This window comes from Chrysemys picta, chromosome 10, assembly GCF_011386835.1.
Source record: "Chrysemys picta bellii isolate R12L10 chromosome 10, ASM1138683v2, whole genome shotgun sequence".
Lineage (NCBI taxonomy): Eukaryota > Metazoa > Chordata > Testudines > Emydidae > Chrysemys > Chrysemys picta.
The window spans coordinates 73,835,823-73,854,602 of record NC_088800.1 but is presented as its reverse complement, the minus strand read 5'-3'; the positions used below and the strand labels follow the sequence as shown (position 1 = coordinate 73,854,602).

At 41.0% G+C, this 18,780-nt stretch overlaps 1 protein-coding gene across 9 annotated transcripts in view; it reads right to left on the bottom strand.

The window, feature by feature from the left end:
- The window catches only part of TRRAP (transformation/transcription domain associated protein), a 153,997-nt gene extending 135,245 nt beyond the window's left edge, over positions 1-18,752 (bottom strand). For 6 of the 9 annotated variants that reach the window (XM_008164651.4, XM_024102353.3, XM_042853179.2 and 3 more), the window contains exons 1-13: positions 18,621-18,752; positions 17,485-17,581; positions 16,489-16,623; positions 16,068-16,117; positions 12,632-12,742; positions 11,878-11,982; positions 10,948-11,031; positions 9,767-9,823; positions 5,313-5,438; positions 3,185-3,262; positions 2,870-2,958; positions 1,291-1,387; positions 773-911 (exon numbers count right to left, since the gene is read on the bottom strand). In XM_008164651.4, the coding sequence (XP_008162873.1) occupies positions 773-911; positions 1,291-1,387; positions 2,870-2,958; positions 3,185-3,262; positions 5,313-5,438; positions 9,767-9,823; positions 10,948-11,031; positions 11,878-11,982; positions 12,632-12,742; positions 16,068-16,117; positions 16,489-16,588 (1,036 nt within the window). In that variant the 5' untranslated portion in view covers positions 16,589-16,623; positions 17,485-17,581; positions 18,621-18,752. Of the gene's footprint in view, positions 1-772; positions 912-1,290; positions 1,388-2,869; positions 2,959-3,184; positions 3,263-5,312; positions 5,439-9,766; positions 9,824-10,947; positions 11,032-11,877; positions 11,983-12,631; positions 12,743-16,067; positions 16,118-16,488; positions 16,624-17,484; positions 17,582-18,080; positions 18,221-18,620 lie in introns of those variants that run through there. The other 3 variants (XM_024102352.3, XM_008164652.4, XM_065559997.1) reach the window with 3 other exon arrangements.
- Between the last annotated feature and the right edge of the window lie 28 nt (positions 18,753-18,780).

Below are 18,780 nucleotides of genomic sequence, written 5' to 3'. Positions count from 1 at the left end.
ACAATACTAAACTCAAAAGCTTGGAAAACCTAAGGAAAACATTGTGTACTAATTTCTCTATACCTCCCTAGCCCAGCTCTAGCACCTGAAGCAGTGGACCTTTGTTAGCACACATAGTGAGTTACTCCACCCATCCCCACAGACTGTTGGGGGATGGGGGGGAAGGAGATGGAAAAATAAAAGTTGAAACCTGAGAACCAGGCTACTCTAAAACTTGACAATCCTGCCAAAAGAAAAGAATGAAGAACAAATCTACCGAAGAACCTACATTAGTTCAGACTGAAAGAGGTCTTCTGTCTGGAGACAAGAACTGAGCCCAATTAGCCAAGCAAGATCACTTTTTAGCTGGGTGACTATTCCCACTGATGTCAATGGATTACTCACGTGCTTTATTTCAAGCATGCGCGTTAGTGGTTGTAGGATTAGGGTCTGGTGTGTATCAGTGTATAGTAGCAACTTGGCAATGCACAGGTTTTTTAAAAAAAAAAGCAAACGAGTTGTCAGGGCACCTTGCTCAGTTCTCCATCCCACTCTAGGACATATGACAAGCTCCCTTGCTTGGGAGCAAAGAAAGATGTTAAGGAACAACTTGGTTGACAATTTCCCCAATAACCCCTGACCCAAAGAACTAAAAAATCCAATACAGCCCAATTTAAGCAATTTTATAATCACTACCAAGGGTATAATAAAAAAATAATAAAAAGCATCAAGCAAACAGAGTGGATTTGAGACATTTACAGTTTCTACCCATGTTAAAAAAAATAATACATACGGCTCCTCAAGTCTGTGGTAAGAATGTGCTTAGCAGCTATTAGAAGCTCCTTTCGGAGATGTGCAGTTTCCGCTGGACAATTGGACAGTAACTGCAACATTCCTTTTACCATTTGCTGAGAATACTTAGCCACCAAATCCTGTAAAGTAAATATGCTCAAGTCATATTTGCAATGCAGATTATTTTTAAACAATTGTTTTGTTTTCAGTTTTCTGTATTCGTAGTTATCTATAGTCCCATCTGGCAGAAATTCAGACTTTTTCTCTTTAAAAATTCTGCCTGTAAAAAAAATGAAGTTCAGTAGACAACTGTTCTATACACCTTTTCCTTAGCTGGAAGGTTTGTCTGCAGACTTGAACTTGATTTATTTTAAAAACACAACCTTTCACTAATAGAACAAACCTGTAACTCTAAATTTGCTACACAAGTCTCCTCCCTCCCTAATCCCTGATGCATGCTGCTTCCCTGCAACAGAACTCACAATACTTACAACAGCGACAATCTTTAGCATAACCTACCTGGTATATTCTTATAATGTAGGCCAAAAATGATAATGTTTTAATCTGGGCAGCAATAAAGTCAGCGTACAGCTCCTTATTATAAAGTTTGTGTTGCCTGAAATTAAATTGAACAAGTGTTATGCTTATTTTGTTCCTCCTCTCTCTTTTTGAAATGAGTTTAGAGCTCATGAATAGTGTCAGAAAGGGCTTCAGTTTGCAGGATAGTAATTTACCCAAAGTAGAGCATACTTGGGCTCTCAAACCTTCCCTCCTTTGCCCTGAAGGGGCCTAAACCTAGTAGGGAAGGACCCACCATTAACATTTCCGGTTCCTTGCCCATTCGATGCTTACCCTCTCAGGCAGAAAGGTGTTACATAATCAGGGCCCTACATACGCTGTGGCACACTGGAAATTCTGTAATAGCTTGATAAGCATTTGAAGGTTTTAACTTATTAAAATGAGCAATTGATCTTGAAAGCCTCAGAATGTGAGCGCTTTCTACTGCGTTTCAGACCACCATGCAGTTTCTGGCTTTCTACAGAATTCCAAGATGGTACGCTGACAGAGGATACATGACTCTGTACCTCCTCCTCCAGGGGTCACCTCCACTTTCCCTCAGGTCAAGAACACTCTCCCTACCTTTCTGCCCTTCAAGCAATCGCTCACTTCAAGGAATTGGGAAGACTGCCTCTTCCTGCTTCCCCTTCCAGAACCATTGGCTGCTTATCAGGCACTCGGTCTCTCTGAAGCAGACAGAATAGTAACCAATAGGCAGAATATCAATGCTCTGCCTAGACAGGAGGCTCTCACGGGTCCAAGAAGAGCAAGAACACTACTTTTGTGGCAGGACGGAGATTCCATGAGTGTAGTATCCTAGTAAATATGGGGCCTGGCAAACACTGCCCACTACAATAGCAATTGTGATGCTGTTAGGATAATTTTATTATAGAACAGTTTTAAGTCAAAAGTAGCCAAGTTTTATTGTAGTTGCAAGCAACCAAAGGCAAACAGATGTGCTTTAAGATAAATTTATCTTTTAAGATTTTGGATCATTTTTAAATGGCAAATTTAGTTATTAGTTAACTACAAACATAAGAACAGCCATAGTGGGTCAGACCAATGGTCCAGCTAGCCCAGTATCCTGTCTTCTGACAGTGGCTCGTCCAGATGCTTCAGAGAGAATGAACAGCACAGGGCAATTTATCAAGTGATCCATCCCCTATCGTTTAGTCCCAGTTTCTGGCAGTCAGGCTTAGGAAAGCAGAGGATAGGGGTTACATCCCTGACCATCATGGCCAATAGCCACTGATGGACCTATCCTTCAGAACTTTTCTAATTCTTTTTTCAACCCAGTTAAACTTTTGGCCTTCTCAGCAACCTCTGGCAATGAATTCCACAGGTTGATTGTGCATGGTGCGAAAAAAGTACTCTCTTATGTTTGCTTTAAACCTGCTACTTATTTATTTCATTGGGTTGCCCCAGTTCTTGTATTATTTCGGGGGGGGGGATGGAGGGACCTACAGAGCAGGAGTCATACTTAGATCTATTACCAATATGACACAGATTCAACTGAAATGTTTTGTTAAGATAGTCTTACCTGGCTTGCGAGGATACCTGTATTATTATCGTGTTCATGATCAAGGGCACAAATTCAGCCACCACATTATGAATGTTCAGTTTGTAGAGCTAAAAAGAAATAACAACTTGAAAACAAAATCCAATACCCACATTTCACATTTGTGCTCAGAAAATTATTAGAGAGCTCATCAGGAAAAAAACTATTCTGAATGCATCATCATGGTGGATTTTGCCACAAGATTTTACATCCCTTTTAACTAACGGCCTAGGCACAGTACACAGACTATCTGAATAGGCAATAATAAAATATTCACATGCGAGATACTGTACTAACCTGATACATTAAAACAACAATAATGGGAAGCTCAGCCAACACTTTCAAGGAGAGAGACCCTCTGGGAATTATAGAATGCTGAAAAGGTAAAAGTATTTTAAAATTTTCATTCTTTTTCAAAAGAAAAGTACTAAAAAAACCTGATAATTAATCCCTTCATAAAAATATGTACATTTATCATTCCTTTTAATAATTAAACATTCAGGGTAAACAATAGAGCACATGATATGATATGGAAGTTTTATTCTTTGGCTAAATAAAAATTCTATGCAGACATTTCTTGATCTGTAACTATATTTACATTTCAAATGCAGCTTTGATAAGTGCAACTCCAACAGCAAGAGGAGTGAGTCACACACATTTTTAACAGAATATTTTTCAATATACCTACTACTTTTGGGTAATTCAATACAGACTCAGACATTAGAGATGGTGCCACCTGTGAACTATCCCTTTAAGGGGGTTGGGGCTCAACTGCTCCAATCTCCGGGGTGGAGGGAATGAATACAATAGTCATGTGACAGAGAGCATGTGACTAAGGGCTTGGCTACACTTGTGAGTTAGAATGCATTAAAGCAGCCCTGGGCGCCGAAGCTCACTACCCGTCCACACTGGCAAGGCACGTAGAGTGCTCTGACTCCAAGGCTAGAGCGCTCCTGGTACTCCACCTCGGCGAAAAGATTAACGCTTGGTGCACATTGGCTGAAACGCCCGGACATCAGTGTGAACAAGGTGTTGCATTAGTGTGCTCTGAACAGCCTCTGAAAGCCCTTTGAAAGCTCTGTTTCTGACAGCCAGCATGCTTATCTGCTCTGAGACAAAGCAACCATTACTGTGGAATGCTGTGTGAGAGAGAGAGGCGCGCAGGGTAGAGGGGGTCCTGCTGCTGTCTGAACTTACAAGACAGCATGCTGACATGCTCTCAGCCCCCCAAAAACCCACTCTCTCCCCCCTCACATACTACAACACACTCCCTGTCACACTCCACCTCTCCCCCCACATTTGAAAAGCCCATTGCAGCCACTTGCATGCTGGAATAGCTACCACAATGCACTGCTCTCTGTGGCCATTGCAAGAGTTGCTAACGTGGCCATGCCCGTGCACTTGCAGCTGTCAGTGTGGACAGATTGCAGCGCTTTCCCTACTGTGCTCTACGAAGGCTGGTTTAACTCTAAGCACTCTACATCTGCAAGTGTAGCCATGCCCTAAGAATCAGGCCTGCTGAGAAAGATAAGAGCAGCCTGTGATCATTCAGGGAGAACAGACTCTGGAGGAACCACTCCATCAAAAAAAAACAAGGAGCACTACCTGGAAAGGGTCAGTGAGGTGTCCAAGGCTGAGTAACTCTCCAGAACTCCTAGATACAAGGCCCCGGAAAAAAGCCTGCTAGGAGCAAGAGCCGGCTAGGTAGGCTGGGTGAACGGTGTGGGCTGTTTTGAACTTTGTAGTAATAAATCACACTCCCACAAGGGGAGAATTTTTGAGAAAACACTAACAGTGTGAAGTATGATTGACTAGGGAGGAAAGGGAAAGTGAGGGTAGCAGCAGGGTCCAAAGCCAGACCACGTAAACCCTACCACAGAGAGACTATGAGCTAATAGGCTTTTTTTTTTTTTTTTTTTAGAAAAAACACCCCTCCATCATGTGAGGTCACAACTTACTCAGGGCCTGATCCAAATCCACATCAAGTCAATGGAGTTTTTCTGTTAATTTCATTGGGAGTTGGCTGCAGTCTAAATTACAGGTCTGTCGCATCTTACGCTGGGGTTACATTCCGCAGTCGGCGCATAAAGCGAAAATCGCGTATAGTCAAAATTACATTAAGTGTAATGGCGGGCAGAATCGCCCGCACTACAGGTACAGTATTAAAGTTGTTATTTTTCTTTTTTGTTTGTTTTTGCCAACTACATAAAGCTGAAATTGCACATGTTAAATGCGCCTAAGATGCAACAAACCTGTATGCAATGTGCCCATTGCAAAAGGAGTATCTTCTGTTCCTATCTCTATGGCTAATAAGTTTGAAAGGGTGGACATGCCATTTTAGTTATTTTCCATAAGATTTTATCTTTAACATACAGCCAATTTTACAGGTACTCAGTATTTGAGGTCACCTAGTCAAAATACTCACTGTTCTTGTTTCACTGTCATCCCGTTCAGGATTTACTTTCACCACAATTGTTGTAATCATACCAACCATTTCTGGGGAAGGAACAGTATTCTCTGGGATCACCTGAGGATTCTCAAAGTATCGATTCTACAGACACACAAAACAGAAGTTTTAAAGAGGAGAAACAGATTTAAATTTTATTAAACCTAATGTTAAAAAAAAAATTATATAATACATAGGTTGAGAAAAGTATCTGTACATCTGGGTATAGTGCTTAGATTATCCAGAAATACAAAGTTTGTTTCTAAAGTCATATGATACATAGAGTACATAATCAGCAATAAGCCAAATTTAGGTGAATAGATTTAACAATACAGTTTAGATATTAGAAACCGAATACTCGGGTACATCACTCATGCAAAGTTGTACAGTGATGTGGTTGTGGAAAGCAAAATATAACAATGAGTGGAGATTGTCCCTCAGTTATTGAGAATTGGGTAGATTGTCCATTTAGAAAATACAATCCATGAGGAAAGTATTTTTTACTGCTACTAAATTCTTCGGAAAGGGCTTACTTTCCTTTCTAGAGTTCTTCAGGGTGCTTTTGTGCATATGGATCCCATTGTAGCTGTGAGCCCACAAACTTTGAACCACCAGTGTCCACTGGGACTGAATATTTGCTGGATACACCTTTGCATTCCCCAAAGAATATAACTAATGGAGCAGCTCCACTAAGTTCTTTCATGAATACAGAATAAGCAGGTAAAGCCTCCACATGAGTGGGAAGGAGAGCAGATCATGAGATCCATGTGGACAAAAACCATCTTCAAGGACTCCAGTTACTGTGAGGCAAGTAGCCACCTCTCTTTCTTCTTCATGCATTTGTCCATACAGATCCCACTGCAGGTGATTAAGTAGCAGTTACCAACCTCCTTGAAAGGTGACAGGAGTCCTACCTAAAAGTGACTCTAGGAGAGCCCTACCAAACTGGGCATCTGATCTCGAAGCTGGCACAATGGAGCAATGATAGCTAATTGGAGTTCTGTGCATACATTTAGCAATCTTATAAATCTCAGAAATAGTCTCCCCTGAAACAAGAAACAGAAGTTGACTGAGAACTAGTAGAGCATTTCTACCTTGAGAAGAGGTTGTTTGTTTAATGTATAGGAAATCTAAATACAGTCTGTAACCCACTTAAAGAGTCTTTCAGAGAAAACAACCGGCACTGTAGACTTATCACCAAAAGCCACAAAAAGTCTGGATGATTTCAGAAATGGCTTTGTTCTGGAAAGATAAAGGGGCATAGCCCTAAGACTATCTAAGGGTATGTCTACACTAGAAACTAAGTTGACCTATATTAGATCGACTTACAGCCATTGCAGTGCATATCCATACTAGGCTCTTTGGGTCGATAGTGCGCACCCTCACTAGGAATGCTTGCACCGATCTAGGAGGGGTAGTGTGGGGAACTGGGCCCATAGGATCCCGGCCTCCTGGCTGGCTGCCTCCCCTGCTGCTCCCCGTTCCCCGCCCGGAGCGAGTTAGCCAGTAAGCATTAGTCTTACCAGTTAGTCAACCTTAATCATTAACCCCCAGCCCCAGGCCAGCCAGCTGACCCTCAGCCCCAGGTTTCTCTCCCTTTAATCAGTTAACTGATTAAACAATTTTAATCATTTAAACAGTTAACTTTTTAAACAGATATTTACATCTCTATCTTTCGTGGCCTTAAAATAGTCTATTTTGACACAAGTATCAGAGGGGTAGCCGTGTTAGTCTGAATCTGTAAAAAGCAACAGAGGGTCCTGTGGGCTTATGTTCCCAATACTTCTGTTAGTCTTAAAGGTGCCACAGGACCCTCTGTTGCTTATTTTGACGCAGTAGATGGTGTCATACCTTCATCAGGCAAAGCCAATATGACCAGGTTGGTCCTCATATTCCTTGAGGAGGTCTTCCTCATCACTATACAGTTTCTGTTTAGAACCATGAAGGAGCTCTTGGAGCAATGACTGAACCTCCTGAGATGGGGTGTGGGTTTGTTTGGTTTTGTTTTGTGGGTGTTTTTTTTAAGGAAGACGACAACCTTATTCTAGATCTTGATGCCGCTGTATATGGCACAGAGCAGGGAATGGCTGAGGACTCCACACAGAACATTAAGGCCACCGTGTCCCAGAAGATAAAGGCATATGGTGCCAAAGAGATGGGAACCAAGGAACATGACTGAAGCATGAGATCCGTGACTCCTTTTAAGGTTTCTCTCAGGAACCACTCTAGGCAAATGAGAAGATCTCCTAGGAGAACAACATCTGCTGCCACATGAAGATGAGCGGAATTCTTCTAAAGGAGATGCACATCCTTGAAGTGTAGAAACACAGAAACTCAGAACCCCTTGGTATGAAAGGTAGACACTGCTACCATAGAGGATCAACGCAGACAGGTTCATCTTTGGTACTCTGGACTCCAAGCAGAGGTTTGAATACCACAGATAAAGGAGAGAGATTCAGTAAAAGGGGATTCCAGTTCCAGGGTGATAGCTAGATCTGCAGAAGATGGAAAAATAGCCTGTGCAGAAAAAGGAGGTGGTACAGATGACAATGGTTCCAATGCAGCGGCCTTGGCAGAAATCTTATCACAATACAATGATTTGGTGGCATACAGTACACCAATGCCAACTGTACTTAAGAAACAGTATTGATCAATAAAGACAGAAGCTGCACCCCTGCATCAAAAGAATGGTGCCATGATTCTGTGAAACCCCAATGTGAGTTTGAAGGAAGAGCCTTAGGCAACTCAGACGCATAATGACTTTCACCCTTCCTCTTAGCCACTACCAGTGATGCAGATTGGTGCAAAGCTGCATCCAGAGAGCTCTGCTTTTTCAAAGTCACATTGGTACTGTGATTCTTCAAAAAGACAAATCCTGTTCACATCAGTTCTCTTTTTCCTAAGAGAAAACAGAAGGCTTAATGTTTCAGGGACTCACAGAATCAAAAGACCTCTTAGCCCCCTAAGTTGCATCTCTTGTTTCAGCTTGTGCTTTGGCTACAAGTTCATAAGCAGGAGCAGGAATCTCACAGTCAAAAATCTTATCTTTTCCAGCAAAAACATCAAGTGGTCATCACATGCCTTGTGTGTGTTCAAAAAGAGAGTTTTATATAATATAGTTGTTTGAGATAGGAGATTCCCCTAAACAAAAAAAGGCACTTTATATGTGTATCATTCATAGGCATAGCTGTCTCACAGGCAGGGCAGATCTCCGCCATTAGACCTGAGACTCGGAATGAAAACAAGGAGTCTTTCGGAAGAGGTAGAAGAGTTAAAGTCAACCAGCTTAAATGAAACAAGAAAAAAAAGTTACCGGGGAGAGAGAGGAGGAGACTAACTATAAAACCCTAACCCTATCCCCTAGAGCTATAAGGAAGCAGAAAGACATTGTGCATCAACTCAGTGCCTCGGGCAGTAAGAAGAAAGTAAGTGATGGTTGGGGCTGCTCCATTTTTATACCCTCATTGTACATGGCATGAGAGCGTAAAGGACAGCTCCGAAGGAAACAGATGGCTAGACGATTCCAGTCTCACACACTCGAAGCACTCACACCTACAGTGGGATCTTTGCGGACATAGACTTGAAGCTGAAATTCTATAGATTAAAAAACAATATTATTAAAATACTGGGCCACTAATGAGGTTATAGGGCCTAGCAATACTGCAACTACAGAGCCAATGACTGAGCTGCAATGTCTCTAAGACCTCACATCATGGATGCTGCTCTCTTCCTATGTTAGAATAGAGTAAAGGCTGACTTACAACGCAGTGAAAACGACAAAAAAAAAAAATCTCTATTTCATGATAGCAAATATCAAAATACTGTGTGATTGAACATGGCAAAAACAAGTTTCACACTTCCTATTACTAGCGAAGTGTTTATCACACTAAATCTTGAACATAAGACTAAACTACAGAGTACTAAACTAATACTCTCATTTTAATCACTATTGATTGAAATAGTAGTCTCTCTTCAAGTTCAACTCTAGTTATTAAGCAGTTAAGAAAAGGCTCAAATCAGATCTTTGAGTCAGAGCACACTTACAGACACATGCCTCCAAACACTAGATGTTATCTGAGGCATAGCAGATGATTTTAAAAAAAATCATATACTGTGCGTGTTTGATTCTAGAATTAGGCTCCAAGTCAAAAAAAATTAAGAACCCCTGACTAAAAACTAATAATGACTTCACTTGCTAACACTAGTTAGATTGTGTTCTAAAATGGAGGTTATCGAAATGTATGAACAGAAGTCTGCTAGTTTCTCCCTTTTTAAAATGTAACATTTGTTATATAGTTACCTTTTTATTTTCTTCAAACAGCATTAGTTACATGTCACTAACTTCAAAAAAGTCATTTTAATTTGTGCTAATTATAAAGTAAGTAGTACCACTTTCGGACACAGACAGTGTGATCACAGGGAATAAGACTTACCACTACTTTTGGAAGTTCCTTGTAAATCTGTTTCACAAAGTCCAAAAAATGATGAATCTAGGAAGAAAAGAATATTAAACTTACTGGAGGGTGAGGGGGAAGAACAGGGAATCAATTTCATTACTTTAGGATCCTTGTATCAATACTGGGAAAAAATGTACTCTAAGAATCTTTTGTTAAATTACTGTCAGCAGATTAATTTCACTTAAGTATGGGGGTGAATCCTCAAATTTAAAATGGAATGGGGAGATACTTTTGGAGAGAGTTTCTTTTGACTACTAAGCCAGTTTACTGTCAACATTAAACTTGAATAGCAGTAGAAAGACCCTCACAATAATAATTCAAACACAGATACACAATCATTACATTATTCCAAAACCATTAAATCCTCTCAATGGTGGGATAGGGGAAGAAGAGATACTACAGTTTTGGTTTTCGTGTTCTTGTAAGATACTCTGTTACTAGGGTTATGAGTACAGTATAAGAACTTACATAGATTGCTGACTTCCTTCTTGTTCCTATTCTGGTTTTCTTCCCTTCTCTCAGAACAAAATACCCCCAATTTTTCTTCTCCTCTCATGGATTCTCTCTCTTTGGTGGTCCACCTCCATACCCTGAGATTTTGGTCTTCCACCTTCCCCAACTCATCCAGAATATTCTGGTCCCCCATCCCATGTTGTTCTGCCTTTCAATCTTTATCTTTCATTTGGGATGTTTTGGGCTGCCACCTCCCTTATAAGTATTTATTCCCCTTCTGGCTTTTCCCCCAAGGTCATGCTGGTACCACAGTTTCTGCACACAGAATCTGGCAGAAATAATATCATCAGAGTGAAACTGACTGAAAGCTAGTCAGTTGCACATTTGGTTAGAACAGCAGATTGTTACTTCACTGCAATAAATCTAGTCAGATGGCTCATAAGGATTGAGAGCAAAACCGATGCTGCTCCAGAGTAAAACCATTGAGAGTGTAAACCCTGGCACAATCTTTGTCTACAGCATTAACTCTCAGGAGAATTTTTTAAATGCAGAATACTCACAGCATATTAACTCCTATAAAACACTGAGTGCCATGCACGAATATTTCTGGCATATTCGTCAATTAAATATGCCAGAAATATATAAATTCAGATAGAGAGAATGTAGAGTAACTCTTCTACATCACATAATAAAATACAACTCACTTCTTGGGTGATTGGTGGCCGGAACTGTTTGTGTAGTTCAATAATTATTCTCAAACAAATAAGTACATTTTCTTCATTCTCTGTCTGGAAAACATGTGTTTAATTAGCCCATTGTTGTATTCTTAAACAACTTCATTAAAAATATATTTTATATAGCTCTAATTTAATCTCAGCAACCTAGAAAGTTTCTGCCCAATATAAACTGCCACAAGGAAAACATCTCATTTTTGACATGTTTCTTATCAGAGCCCAGTCTTGCAATCTGTGTGTACGGTTATCCCATTAAAATGTCAATGGAAATATGGAGTCTGTATCCTTGGCAGGATTAGGCCTCAAACCTGCAACCTGCTCTACTTCAGCAGACCCCTTTGCGAAGCCGCATTGATTAACCAAAGTCAATAGGGCTCCTCACAGGGAGGGCGATCCTTTCACACAGAGCAGGTTACACTGGGCCTCAGTAATCAATCATTTAAATTCTATGCAACCAAGAATCTGAAGGAAGGAATTAAAATGGGCCACTGATCCTCTCCTCTTTACTTATGTAATAAACTAGTCTAGAAAAAAATGTTCTTTCTTGACATCTTACCTAGAGTAAGCTAACAAGAACAGTTCTGTGTCTCAGTAAAATCCTAGTAAACATTTCAAGAGTCTACATAAGGGTAAAATAGAACCCAGAGATGTTATATATCAAAACATCATCATACAGTGAAGACTAATCAACTACCCCCTCCCCTCCTGTCCCCAGAAGCTCAAACAGTGCAATTATTAACAAATGGAACAAATCCATTCCAAAGTGACTCTAAAGATTATCTAACCCCAAGCATCAGTGTGGTCAGAATTCTACCCTAATATTTTTCGGGAGAAGAAGAAAGAGGAATCTTTCTCAAAATCTGAAGCATAGTTTTAACAAAGTGAAATAAATAAAAATACCTCTAGAAATCTAAACATCACAGACAAGACATTTTTGGTATGGGGACGAAGATGTTCATTTGTTGGTATTCTGTGAATTATTTCAAGAACTAGCTTTCGCAATTGCTGGAAAACAAAACGAACAAAGACATCTATTAGAACTTAAATAATCAAAGCTTTGTAAGGACAATCCTTAATCACTAAAAAAAAAAAATTCTTGTTCAATTCAATATTGCCTTAATATGTTAATTCACTAAAATGACAAACTACATGTTTTTTTTTTTAAACCTTTTTCTTCAAATAGATTAAATGCCTATATAATTAAACATAATAGTTTCTTCTAATGTTCAAATATTTGGCTATAAAGCACGGCACAAGTTTAATTTGCATTCTTAAGTTGCAATTTAAATTAAAAGAATGATAAAATATTCGGATAACTACTTGACAGTAAAGCTTCAACTTTTGCCTTTAACTCTGAAATGCAAACTTAGTCAGTTGTGATCATCTCAGTAATAGAGCCAACTGTAACATGTACACTACTTTAAGTGATAGAAGATAGGTATTAAAGTATATATTTGCAAAACAGAATGGCCAACTTTATTTAACAAAATATCTTACTGAGAGCAGCACAGACTTTTTCAATTCTGCCTCTGTGTATATATAAAACCGATATTCAAAAATAGATTTGCTCACTCAGCACTCTCTAATCTCTCACATTTCTGAATTAGTAAATTCAAACTGCACAAAAAAAGATAACTCTTGCTTTGTAGAGTACCTGTGCTGGTTTCTCCTGCAGAAACTGCACCTCTCCATCCTGCAGAAAGGTGAGAAATCGAGGGATGATGTGTTCCAGGAATGTAGAATACTGAGGGGATGATGTTACATTCTAGTTATTAAAAGAAAAAAAATACTTTCTTTGAGCAGAGGAGGAATATTTTCATTTCAAGTGTGATTTAACCAAGTTACTTGTAATATACATGCTACACAGGCGGTCATCAAAATATAGAAGTTATATGCCGCTAACCACTGAAAAATGTTTTTTTTTTTTTTTTTTAAATAAATCTTTAAAGTACTAGCGATCAACCACCTTCTGATAGGAAGGACATTAAAACTGACATTCAAATGAATAAAATTGAACATAGGAAAAAATACCCCAGAAGGGGAAGGCTAACACCTTGCTCACATTTAGAAAAACTGCTCAAATACTGTAAATGTTACCATTTCAAATGAAAGGGCTAATGGAAATTCCTGGATGCAGTGAACTCACTTGTTCAATGACATGCAAGCCTTCTCATCCACAACTAAGTGCAGATTAGTTATTTCTGCAGATGTTTAATTCTAAATTTTGTGGTACATACATTTCTACTTCTTTTTATTGTGAAGACTGATCTCATGCTGCTGTTTTGTTTTCTATGAAGTTGGGGACAATATCCGAGGAGCAAGCTTCCTCCATTTGTAAGTTCTGCACTTAATTCAGAAGCCTAGTTTAGCCATCCTAATCCTTCCTTAGAAACTCTCAGCTATATTCAACAAAATAATATTAGGTAAACTTCAAAAGTACACCAGAATGTCTAACACAAATATTTAGGTTAGACATAAATAAGAATGCAGTATTTTATGAATTATAGTTAAATATTTCAGCTGTTTATTCACATTCCTCCTTTACATACACAAGTTATACAGCCAATTTTATTATTTGATCTGCGGTACAGTTTAGAGACCCTAGTCATAAACCAGGAAGATCCCAATATACTAGGCATTGTGTAAAGACAGTCTCTGCCCCAAACTGCTTACAATGCAAGTAAGACAGCAGGTAGATACAATAGGAGGACCACAGAGAAACAGTTTAAAACTTGTTAAAATTAAAAGGGCGCTTATCAGCTAAGACTCAGCAGCAAAAGCAGGAACTGCAGGCCTGTCCCTGCTACCTTCCAAAACCAAGAAAGAAGCTGCCCATCCGGTGCCGCCTCTTCTTCTCAGTCCTATGGTCTCTCCCTTTTTGACCAAACTCTCCTTCTGGTGATGTTTCTGACTCCCCAGCCCTATAGAAGAACTGGGAGAGTGCAGGCTAACCCTGCTCCCCCCACATGCTGAGGGGATCAGAGAAGAGAAGACACCCTTCAACACTTCTGAAAAGGCATGAAATCCATGATGCTCACTGACCTCACCAACCAGTGCAAGAAGCAAAAGCTACCACACATCCACAGGTCTCACTCCTGCTTTATGAAGACTTCTTCCCATGTATCTTCGCTAAGAAGCATAAAAGTGAAATTAACAGGACTCTGGTCAATTTCAGAATTGCTCTTCAGGGCCTTTTAGGGCAAAACTCTCAAGAATCTAGTCATTGTCAGACTCCCACTAATTCACAAAAGATATGAGCAGCAGCAGAAGCAGACACTGGAGCAACTCAGGAGAGAGAGGCTCAAAAACAGGATGGGAATATACTCAAGATCTCTTAGCTCTCTCCCAACTTTGCAGCAGCCAGGAAGTTCTGGAACAGGGAGAAGAGAAAAACAAACATTCTCCCTTCCTGTAGCAATTTTTGAAGAACGACACTCCAAATTCATCCGACACATACTTGCAAGAGACCGAGAGGAAAGATTGCCACGGATGTCAGAGTTGCATAGGCAACAAATACATGTATTCAGGTAAAGAAGTATTCCCTAAATCAGGGGTAGGCAACCTATGGCACATGTGCCAAAGGCAGCACACAAACTGATTTTCAATGACACTCACACTACCCGGGTCATGGCCACTGATCCGGGGAGCTCTGCATTTTAATTTAATTTTAAATGAAGCTTCTTAAACATTTTAAAAACCTTATTTACTTTACATACAACAATAGTTTAGTTATATATTATAGACTTATAGAAAGAGACCTCCTAAAAACATTAAAATTTATTACTGGCACGCGAAACCTTAAATCAGAGTGACTAAATGAAGACGCGGCACACCACTTCTGAAAGGTTGCCGACCCCTGTTCTAGACCATAAGTTGAGCATGATAATTAAACAGAATATGGAGATCTTTAATAAAGTATTGTATCAGTCCTATGGTTTATTAACAGAGCTTTTCAGGTTTTTGAAATTAGAGTGAATAAAAGAAGATTTGGCACACCACTTCTGAAAGGTTGACGACCCCTGGCCTAAATGCTTTCAATATTTGGCTTTTTTGTAATTAAACTAGCTTCTCTATGGTGGAGCTATATTAGCTTGAGTTGCATGCCCCTAGGTTAAGCAGCGTTAGGTCACATCAGTACTTGGATGAGAAATTTCCATGGATAACCCAGGGGCAAGAGGAAGTGGAGCAGCAATTCATTCAATAGCAAGGTCAGAGATGTACATCCTGCAGGATGTACCTTTGGGCAAGACATAGAACAGAGGTCCTCAGCACTGGTCATTAAACATCATGTGGCATTTTTCATTAATGTGGATATTCTTGCCCAAATGTCCCAGATTAAATTATATTTGGCTAATGTACCTAGAATTCAGTACTTCTAAATAATTCAGATTTTAGTGTAATATAATACCATGCTGTCATTTCTTGAGCAAGAAATGCAAACCTAGCAGCTAATATTTCTACATGGTACCTCTTATGCATCCCAGATGAACATACTATATATAAATTATTTTCTCCTGCTCAGCTGAACCGGCCCCGAGAATTGAAAAGGGTCAGTGCTGTCACCTCCACTTCATTGCAGTCCTCAAGGAAGGAATCCCCACTTGACAACTCACCCTCACCTCTAAAACTGCTGCATATCTCAATACAAAAAAACGCAGCCCGCTACTTCAAGAGAGCTAAATGTACACCTGAACTCAGTTAGAGAAACAATTCCCCAGACAAATTTACCAGGTTATGCAGTAAATACTGGAGAGGTAAAATTCAAATATATTTTGATTAGTTTCTTTATTCAAAACTTACTTACTGAACAAAGATTTTCTCTTAAAACAATTATTTGAGAAAGAGAAATCCTGTAAGGACACAGCCTACAGTTCTCCAATAACTCTGAAGTGAGACATGTAATGCATTCTAAAAATGAAGTAAGTCTTTTCTTACTTAAAAACAGAACCAATGGCTGTTTTCTTAATAATTAGTATATGTTTGAATTTAACAACAAACAAAACAAGAGCAGAAATCCAGATTGCATACACACCAAGAACAAGAAATATTGCATTTAAATCATTCAAGAAGTATGTTTATTTTGTAATTACCTCAAAATTCTCACTGACTTCTTGCATCATTTTCAATTTTGTTTCATCGGCTGGAAAAAAAAAAAAATCGCAAAGTCAAGTGAATAATTAAATATGTGAAAAAAGCCTGACAAATACCATCAAACATTCACAGGTGAAAGAAGCAATCAGATCTTATCAGTTTAGCCATCACTGCCCAGTTGAAAGGGACACATTTCTCACAATCACACAACTTCATACTCACACTTCATACTCACACACTTCTCTAAGGCTCAAGTAAATAATGTTCATCATTTTGCTTCTTCAAACATCAAGGATCAAAGGAAATGCAAATCGAACCCCATGTAAGTTTACCAACCAACTCAATAGACAATATTACAGAACTCCTTGAAGCAAATGAGTAACGAAAAATTTATTTCTAATAAATAGAAAATAAACTTACGTGTATTAACATCTGTTAGAGCAGCCACAAACTGGAGGTATTTCTTCATCAAAGTGGTTTGGTCAACCACAGTGGGCCCTTGTGTCGAAACAAAGGCCATTTTTCTTTTGGACTAGATTAGAGTTTATTAAAAAACTGGAAAGAAAAGAAAAGAAAAAAAAATCAGTCCACCTACAAAAAACAACATTGTAAGTAGGACAACTTACTGGTGGATACACCATCATCTAGATTTATTCCTATGATATTATTTTAAAGGGGCACCATCAATTTAAAAATCATATTTGTTATATGTATTTAAGCCTACAACTGCAACTCATAACATTTAACTGGAAAAAAAATCAGAGAAAATTGTTACTGGGTCTTTTACAGAATTGCATATAGTCAGTTTTCTCTCTTGTTTCTGTGGGTCTATCAAATGGCAATAGGGGAGAGAAAGGTTTTAAAAGATTAGGAAAATACAGTGGAACATAGGTGGGAGCACAACATAAACTTCTTTTAACAGCATTCTTTAACTTGACTGGATTTCAAGTTGATAATGTCCTTTTAAGTACCTCTCAACAAAGTTTCAGGGTACCTGAATCAAGCTTTTCCACAAACAAGATCTGAGTTTCCAATATGTAATAAAACTTGAAAGCAGTAGAGTTTCAGTTGGTTTTAGTTTTCATTGTCTGTCACAGAGTTTTACTGCTGACCTCATTTCACAATCCATGCTAACTTTCTGTCACATCTGACCTCTTAATTTGGTTTAGCTTTTAGATCAATCTATGTTTCAATAAAAACACACTGCACTTTTACATCGCCTTTCATCTTAATCTCTTTGCAAATATTGTTTAAATGTCACAAAACACCTGTAAAGTTTTGAGAATTGGTCTACCCATTTTAAAGTTAAGGAAGCCCCCAGGAACAGAGAGGTTCTGTGATTTGCCCAAAGGGGAAGGCAGCTCATGACAGCACTGGAAATACAACCTAGAAGTCTCAGCTCCTCTCTACCCTTACCTTCTCTGTCTCGGTGGCTCTCTCCTGACTGAGGGGGGCACCTTCTCTTTGATTGGACTCCATCTATGCTGACCCCATTCCAGCCAATGTTCTGACCCTGTAATTGTGTGAATCCAGTTATGGATTTTAAAAACATGCACAAAAGCGATATTGCATCCAGCTCCTTCTACCAGCCCGCATTTCCTCTCAGGTCAAAGACCTTGACATCTGTGCCATCTTACCAACCCTTCAGGCCAGAGTTCCTGACCCTCCCTCCATCCTCAGATCCCTCAGCCCCACCAGAGCTAGGACTGCCCCCCCCCACTCCTCAGATCCCTGCCCCCCATCCCGGTAGGGCCTTCAAACCCCCCACTGACAGATGCCTGCCCCCCAGCAAGGCAGGCACTCCCCCCCCCCGCGCCAGATCCCTGCCCCCCTCATTAGAGCAGGGTCTCTTCTCCCCCTCCCCCAAGCGCCAGATCCCTTCCCCCTCACACACTGCCGGGCCTCTCCCCCCGCACCCCCACGACAGGGCCTCTGCGGGACGCGACTGCTCGGCCCCAGGCTCTACCCCGGCCCCAGGCTCCCCCCGGGCCTAGTCCCCGGCCGGGCAATACCTCCCCCGCGTCTGCTCTGTCCCCGGGCTGCCGCCGCGGCCCGCCCCGGCCCCCAGCTCGCGCGAGTCCCTCCTTTGTCGCCTCCAGCCTGAGCCCGCAGCCGGGCGCGGCGCATGGGCACCCAGCGCACGACGGAAGCTGCCGAAGTTCAGTTCCGGCCGCCGCCGCTTGCAAACGGCTTCGCTCCCCGCCTCCTCCTGCGCATCGCTGCCCCGCATCTCTCCAGCCCCCCCGGGCCCTGGTCCGGCCGACACTGGGGGGCGCGGGGCTCCCCATCCCCGCAGCGTCGGTGCCCCCGGCCAGGCACATAGAGCCGCTACACCGGCCTCCTAACCCCCGCGCGACAGGCGAGAACCAGGCGCAGGGCTTCCAGCCCAGCCAAATCCCTCCGGCCACCCGCTGGCGGTGGCGCGGAGCAGCCGCTTGCCCCCCATGCAGGCGCGGTGCCCACCAGGCCCCAGGCACGCTGCGGGTTAAAGCATCAGCGGCACCCCCCAACTCCCCCCTGGGCTTGTCTAGTCAGCATGCCCCGGTATTTACCCTCGGAAGCTGCGGCGCTTGTCAGTTCCCAGCAGCAGGCCCACCATGACCTCCTGGCCAGAGCCGCCCCTCCCGCAGAGGATCCGCCCTGCTGTTAAAGCGACAGCTTCAGCTGGAAAACACAGGCACTCAAGACTGCGGGACAGAAACGAGACAGAGG